We start from the raw sequence: 7,981 nt of genomic DNA on the forward strand, positions 1-7,981 counted from the left end.
CCGCCTGCGTCACGGCGCGGCCTCACGGGTAGCATCAAGAGATGGACGCTGCGGGTGCGGCGGGGACAACCCAACACCGAAGCTATAGCTTGTGACTCACTGACTCGTACGCCTCGCGGACGGGCGGTTTCCTTCCTGGAGCCTTTATCGGGAGGGAGTTAACGCCTTAACGGCTCGGTTATCTCGGGGAAAGCAAATAAATTATCTCGCCACCTTTGCCTTGCTTTTCAAGCGTTCCCGGCCCAACCCCGACCCGCCCCCATCAAACCTAGATTGAAAACGCGCCTTTTATTCCGGTCGTGCCACGCCGCGGCGCGCCCCCTCCCATAGCTAGACGGTAGCTAGACACAAGCCACCACACCACCTGCGCGCGACAAGGAAAGAGAGGAGGCGGGCGCCCAACAAATCACAGCATCCCACGCCGCACGCTGTGTGTCGCCGCCGCCTCATCTCTTTACCGAAGGCCGCGACACCCATCGAGCCCCGGCCGGATTGCAGCAGCTCCAGGCGAGGCGAAGCGGCGGAGGGAGCGGTGTTGCGTTCCGTTCCCACGGGCGCGCGAGCCCGCCCGCCACGTTTCCGCCGCCGTCCCCGAGAAGTGGGACTCGGGACGGAAAGGGCCTCCTGGGCACCACGCCCACATCATTGTTTGCGGGAAACGAACGGCCGGGGGCTCGAGCCCTGCCGGCCATTACGCTGCGCGTCGCGAGATCCCGGCGAAATCCGTTGTGGTAGCGCGGGGAAGGCGGCGATCGTGGGCAGGCGCGGATGCTGCACAAATGGAAGGTCGCGGAGGCCGGCGGGTGCGCCGGCGTCGCTGGCGGCGGCGGCGGCGACCAACGCCGGCGGTGCGTGGCGGCGTCGCTGTCCATGCTGATCGCCGCCACCCTGGCGTTCCTCGCCTACGTCGCCTTCTTCCCGAACGACGGCGCGGGCGGGCTGTACCGGCTCTGGAGGTGCCAGGATTGCGCGGGCGAGCTCGGCGAGTTCCCCGGTGACGAGGCGGCCGCCGCCGACGGGCCATCGCCGCCGCGCGCGGCCCGGACGCCGACGACGCTGTCGCACATCGTGTTCGGCATCGGCGCGTCGGCGCGGACGTGGGACCAGCGCCGCGGTTACGCGGAGCTGTGGTGGCGCCCCGACCAGATGCGCGGGCACGTGTGGCTCGACGAGGAGCCCGTGAGCCCGTGGCCGGCGGCGACGTGCCCGCCGTACCGCGTCTCGGCGGACGCGTCCCGGTTCGGGGACCGCGCGTCGGCGGCGCGGATGGCCAGGATCGCGGCGGACTCGTTCCTGGCCGTCGCGGCGGAGCTCGGGAACGACACGGCCCGCGACGAGCTGCGGTGGTTCGTGATGGGCGACGACGACACGGTGTTCTTCCCGGACAACCTGGTGGCCGTGCTGCGTAAGTACGACCACGGGGAGATGTACTACGTCGGGGCGCCGTCGGAGAGCGTGGAGCAGGACGTGATGCACTCGTACGGCATGGCCTTCGGCGGCGGAGGGTTCGCGGTCAGCTACCCGGCCGCCGCCGCGCTCGCCAAGGCCATCGACGGCTGCCTCGACCGCTACGTGTACTTCTACGGCAGCGATCAGCGCGTGCAGGCCTGCCTCGCCGAGCTCGGTGTCCCGCTCACCCGCGAGCCAGGATTCCACCAGGTGAGCATCCTTAACGCTAGCTGCCCCATTACTTTCTCCGCTACTAATTCCTTCTCATTTGAAAAACACCAAAATGACAAATTTTTAATACGAAGAGCGTGCACCTTGTGGCTAATCAACCCAAAATTGTGCTTTTTTAACCATCTTTGGAATAGATAACATATAATCTGAACCTCTGATTCTCTTGCCAAATTACTCGATTTCCCCTGCATCACCCTGGATCAGAGCCATTTGACCGAACCTTTCACCGCTCCCCCTAGTAAAAAGGGCTCAGCAGCTTTAAGGATCCCCTCGTTCTGCATTGAGAATCCACGGAAGCATCTTTCGGTTGCTGCAAAGGCGAATATAGTTGCGTCCGAACCTTTTCTGGAAATCGCTGGAGCCCCGCCGTGGCGGTACGCGAACGCGACGCCGGACAAATGCCACCCCTGGCCTCCTCTCTTTAAAGTTGCCGGACAGCGTGGAGTCGCCGGACCCAGGCCTACTAGTCCTTGCAGTCCGCCAGTCCCCCCTCCCTCTCGGCTCTCGCTCTCTTTCACCAGTTCACCCCATGTGGCGCGGGCATCTATCAGGACAAGCGTCGACAGGCCACAAGAGCACTGACTGGCACAGCCAACCACCGCTTGCAAAAGGACATCCCCCTCATCTTTTCTTTTTGCCAATGCCACATTGCCACCCCATTTCTTCTGCCATGCCCCAGCCGGCGGGCGTCTCTGTAGTAAGCAGGACAACGAGCCAGGGAAGCGCACAGATTTGGGGTAGATTTTCTCCGGGCGCGGCGATCGGTTGGTGGAGGCGTGGAGCCAAATCATGTGTAGCATCTCGCTTGGTCCCAGAGAGGAATGGGCTCGAGCTCGACGCAGGGCTTTGCGCCTTTGCCAAGAATCCCGGAGGATACCTGCACTGCGGCCGGAGGAGTCGCGCGCGGCTTTTGAACATTACGTCGTGCGCTCGAAATGATGAGACCGCTGCACGCGTTCGCGGTAGAGCCGTAGTGGTGCCCGGGCGCCCGGGCGGCGTGGTGGTGCGTCGACGACTAGTGGCGCAGGGGGAAAGCTTGTGCTCGTTTTGGAGACCCTGGTGTTCATGGCTGTAAAAAGACCCCGGCGGGGGCGGTGGTCCAAATTAAAATCCCGACGTCGCCTTCCGGAGAGTGTGCCAGTGGTTGGCTGGTGCGACGTGTGACCTTGCCGGGCCAGGTGTGTGGCCGTCCTTTTCCGGTGACGAGATTGCCGTGTCGTGACAGGCGAGTAGCTTCTGCCGCATGGTCTAGGGTACATCGAACCGTCTCGTACTCTACGCCTACGGCAGTTGCTGAGAAATCGTTAGGATTAGGGGCACCAGGCCGGTGCAACGAGAGCGACGGGCGTCATTCGCTCCGGTTCAGGCGAGGTCGTAGTTGCATGTCCTAAAAGTTAAGCTGATGAGAAGAATTGAGCAATTCATTTATACTCCAACGCTCCTCTCATGTGCAGGTTCCCTCAGGGAGCATACGTAGAGTGGCCTGTTTGTACTGCTCCGCTCTAAGTTTTGCAGCTCCGCTTTAGATTCATCTTGCCAAACACCTACAGCTCCAACTATACCAACTTCAAAGAAAAGGTGGACCTGGGGGGCAACTCCAAGGTTTTCCTGAAGCTCCTCAAAGGGTGCTACCAAAAACTACTTTCATACCTCCTCTTGGAGTTGGGTGAAAATTACCCACCAATGTCGTGATTGTTTCTGTACTACCGCCACCCCAGCGAGTCCACTGCTGCCTCCTGACGCGCGAGTCCGCCAGCGGCCCCGCATGTCCGTCGCCGCCCTGACCCGCCGCCGCGAGGCGCGACTCCTGTTCCTCCTCCGCCGCCGCTGCCATCTCCCCTTCGGCCGTTCCACCCGCCGGCGCCCATGGTCGGGCGCAGCCTGGCCGACCGCACTCACCCCTGGCCGCCGCTGAGTGCCAGTGGAGGAATTCATGGCAGGGGCAGACGCAGCTGACGATGTCGGTGCCAACGGGGACGCAGATCCTGCCGGCTTTGCAGGTGCCCCGGATGGTGCAGGGCTCCCGCATGAACTGCCACACCACGTTCCACCGCCGGGTCTTGGGCAGCAGGCTGTAGAGCCACAGGATGCTGTTGTTGATGAGCGTGAGCCGCCACACCCGGTTGATGGTGCCTTGGTTGCCTCGAAGAAGCTCGACCAGGCCGTGCTGTAAACGAGGCTCCCTGTGTCGTTGAGCTGCAGAACCGCTGTGCTCGTGGAGGAATTCATGGGAGGGGTTGACCAGATGGCGGTGTTGTTCCCACCGATAGTCCAGGTGAGCCGACCCGAAGCGTCGATGGCGAAGCAGTACCTGGGTGGAGCGGAGCTCGCTACCACGAACCCGGCGGCGAAGTCCCCTTGCGGTGAGAGGAGGGTGCGGTTGTTGTCGGTGGGGCGCTAGGCCGTGTTGTTGATGGAGAAAGAGGGCATCTGCTGTGCGGTGGCGAGAAGTAGGATGACCAGGATGAGGTAGATGAAGGGGAGGGACGCCATGGTTGGTGCCCGCGCAGGAGCTGCTGGGCTAGGCTAGTCGGAGGAGAGGAGACGGGATGCTCGTTGTAGTCCAATATACACTGACGTGTGGATCCCACAATACAGGGGTATAATAGACAATGCACGTAAAAACATCATATTCCTAGAGCTGGAATCCTCTCATTTGACAAATTGGTGCAACAGCTCCATGTTTTCGTGGATTTGGTGAAGTGGAGCAGAAGGAAGGTGGAGTTGGTGGAGTGGAGCTATATTTTTTTTGAGTGGAGCAGTCCCAAACAAGCCCTTAAACTTCAACACTCCCCCTCTCCCTCAAGTCGCATACGTAGAGATTGAAGTGAACTGTAATTATTTTATTTAATCGCACCTGTCGGGATTCGAACTTGAGAAATCTGATCCTAATACCCTACCAATTGAAAAAAGAAAGTTAAGCTGAACGGTGCCGCATCCCAGCGCAGTCTGTCTACGTACTTACCGCCATTTTTTTTTACCGTGCTTTGACGTGTCGTGGACTCATGGAGTCGTCTCTAAAAATGGACAAAGAGAAAGACTCCCCCCACTTCCTAGGACAGACGACCAGGCGGCCCGTTTTCTTCACGCCTTTTTGAACCGTGCGCTGCTTTGCCGACGAACGTGCTTCCAGATCTGTGGTATCTCTGCGTTCCGTTCCGTCGCGTGGCGCACACTCTCCCGGATGCCGTTTGTCTCCTCACGCGTCCCGTGCCCCGATCCTTTTCCTGCCAACCTTGAACCTTGCCATGAACCGCCACCTGGCCTCAGACAATCTACCAGCACGGACTTCCACGCGCATGCAGAAAAGTTGTTGGCAACCGCTGTTTACTTTTTTTTTTCAAATGGCCATCACTGTTTTTAAACTGACACGTCGCCCGTGCATGTGCAGGTGGACATCCGCGGCGACGCGTACGGGATGCTGGCGGCCCACCCGGTGGCGCCGCTGGTGTCGCTGCACCACCTCGACCACATCCAGCCCATCAGCCCGCGGGGCAAGACTGCGCTGGAGGCGGTCCGGCCGCTGGTGGGCGCGTCGCGGCTCGACCCGGCGCGGGCGCTGCAGCAGAGCTTCTGCTACCAGCGCGGGCCGGGCTACGTCTGGTCCGTCTCCGTGGCGTGGGGCTACACCGTGCAGCTGTACCCGTGGGCCGTGGCCCCGCACGACCTGGAAGTGCCGCTGCAGACGTTCCGGACCTGGCGGAGCTGGGCCGACGGGCCGTTCGTGTTCAACACGCGGCCGCTGAGCCCGCACGACGCCTGCGCGCGCCCCGCCATGTTCTTCCTCAGCGGCGCCCGGAACGAGACGGCGCGCGCCACCGTGACGGAGTACGCCAGGCACGACGCCAAGCCGCCGGAGAAGGAGTGCGACAGGGCCAGCTTCCGCGCGGCGTCCACGGTGCACACGGTCAGGGTCATCGCCCCCAGGATGAGCGAGAGTGACTGGAGACGGGTAAGTGCCAGCGCGCCGGCGGCGGCGTCGATCTCTCGCGTCGTTCTGAATCCGACGCTTGCTGCAGCAGAGCCATGCTAAATTATGTGCCTACGATGTTTCAGGCTCCGCGGCGGCACTGCTGCAAGACGAGGCGGACGAGGTGGGGTTCGGTGCTGGAGGTGCGGATACGGCGCTGCGTCAGAGGAGAGCTCACGTCGCCGTAGTTCGCCGTGATTTTGCCACGGTGACAGACTACACGAGGATAGTAGCGGTAGTGTGATACGTACAACAGATGCAGGCGCTGCTCGCGGCGCGACGAATCGAGGAAGCTAAGGATCGTTCTGTTCTGCTCCCTGCTGGCGATTGACATATTCCCCTCGCTGTGTATAAATGGCTCCATGAATTACGAGACTGAGACATACAGATCATGCATACGTGCGTGCGTACATCAGGTCCCGCACTTTCTTTTCCCTGTTTGGCCTGGCTTGGTGTACTGTAAAGAGCAAGATGTCCCGTTTGAACGCAGACAAGTGATGGATTATGACAAAAGGAGTGTCAAGGCCCTGCAGTATTTTTCAGACTTTACCTCGTTCCTGTAGCTTACTGATTCCGAAATGGGGAAAATGTCTGTTTGCATAAAATCATGAATGGAGGAAAACACAAGTTTTCAGGATGTGCGACTTTCATCTCTTAGGCATCGACGTATTGATATTTGGGACGTATTGATATTTGGTAAACGAATTTTTTTTATGGATGGAGAATGCAGGAAACGGAACAGGAGAGGTACGACGGCCCATTGGGCCATAACACGTTTACAAGGTAGCCCAGACAGAATGCTTGGAATTTAAATGGGTCGGATCGGAATAAGAGTTGCTGATGTCGGCACATGCACATCGGGTCAGTCCTCCTGAGTCCCCCGACGCTGGAGGATCGGAAGCTAAGCAGTGTATAGAAAGTAGAAACTTGTCTTCAAGCTTTGATGGTTAATGTACAATGGGTTACATCTACGAATACTGAACTATGAAAACTTTCAACAAAAAAAATACTGAACTGTAAGACTGTTATCTTCCACACAAGTTACATCCCAACCTTTCCGGCACTAGAGTCGATCTGCATGAACTTCGAATTTGTTCTCTGCTCCTTTTCTGGAGCGTCCTTTCCGGGAGATTTCACATAAGCAGTGAGTAGCCACTTTGTTCGCCGTCCCAACAAAAGAACAAAAGGTACTACTGTGATCATCAGTGATGGTCTGATGGGAAGAAAAAAGGGTATTGAGCTAGCCTAGTGAAAGTTTTAGAAAGAAAAAAAGGGGAGGAAATAAAATTGGACATGGCATCTCAGTCCCTTTTGAAGCGCCACCCAAGTGGGGAGCAGTGTAGAAGGTCAAACATCCAAGCCGTCCAACATTGTGTGGTTCACATTGCTCGTGGAATTATCCATGAGTTCCTTGGTAGCACACGGTCTAATTGGCCCGTCCATTTAAAGAAAGTCAACCGGGTCTGAGATGTATATACTCCGTCAGTTCAAAATTACAAGATCTATTCAGCTCGTTAGATGAGACTTCGATAAGCAATTACTCTATTGATGCATCACAAAATCGATAGCATCAGATTTGTATTGAAAAATACTTTTCTATGATTCCACTTCTGTATCATAAGAAGAAAACATTAATAGAGTAATTGTTGATCAAAATCTTACTGTAAGATATCGATGTATGACTTATAGAAAATTGGAGCAGCTATCAGTCACCTATCTGATTGCCACTTTCCACGACTTTGTTAGAATAGAAGAGCAAGTCAGATACTATAATTTCCTTTTCTTTTGAAAAAGAAATATATCTACGTGCATGCCCAGTCACACTCGAACAGTGCATGGTCTTATCAGATATTTTTCACTGAAAAACTACGCGTCTAGGAATACGAAACTATCAACACTTTGAAATCCAGGTACACCATCTGATTACAACAAGTTCTGCTATTATTTCTCATTCCTCCGCTGCAAGTCAAACACACGCAGATGCTTGCATGGCAACTTGGACAGCTATAGCCAGAGCCAAATACGGGCATTGGTCAAAAAAAAAAATTTAAAGAACAAGTCCACGGAAAACAACTTCACTGAATACGAAGCATGCGGATATACACGAGCACGAGCTTTTTGTCTCCACATGGTAGAGGTAGAGCGGCCAGACTTGAGTTCCTCCCAGCAGTTCGACAGCTCGGCGCCGTCGGACTCGACGCCGCGCCAGTCGCGGCGATCGCCGTCACGCGGCGTAACCGGTGATGTAATCGTGCACCCCCTGCAGTCCTGCGCCGCCGTACATGAATTGTACTGCTGCTCTCCGGTGCAATGCCCGGCCAATCTGAACGC

General features: G+C 57.1%; 1 protein-coding gene across 1 annotated transcript; it reads left to right on the forward strand.

Moving 5' to 3' along the window:
• Nucleotides 1-247: 247 nt before the first annotated feature.
• LOC101767048 lies at nucleotides 248-6,194 on the forward strand. Its single transcript, XM_004984870.3, has 3 exons — nucleotides 248-1,659; nucleotides 5,072-5,632; nucleotides 5,737-6,194. Exons 1-3 carry the CDS (start codon nucleotides 769-771, stop codon nucleotides 5,836-5,838), a joined length of 1,554 nt encoding a protein of 517 aa, XP_004984927.1. The 5' UTR covers nucleotides 248-768; the 3' UTR covers nucleotides 5,839-6,194.
• The last annotated feature ends 1,787 nt before the right edge of the window (nucleotides 6,195-7,981 follow it).

The sequence above is a fragment of the Setaria italica genome, chromosome IX, assembly GCF_000263155.2.
Source record: "Setaria italica strain Yugu1 chromosome IX, Setaria_italica_v2.0, whole genome shotgun sequence".
Classification (NCBI taxonomy): Eukaryota; Viridiplantae; Streptophyta; class Magnoliopsida; order Poales; family Poaceae; genus Setaria; species Setaria italica.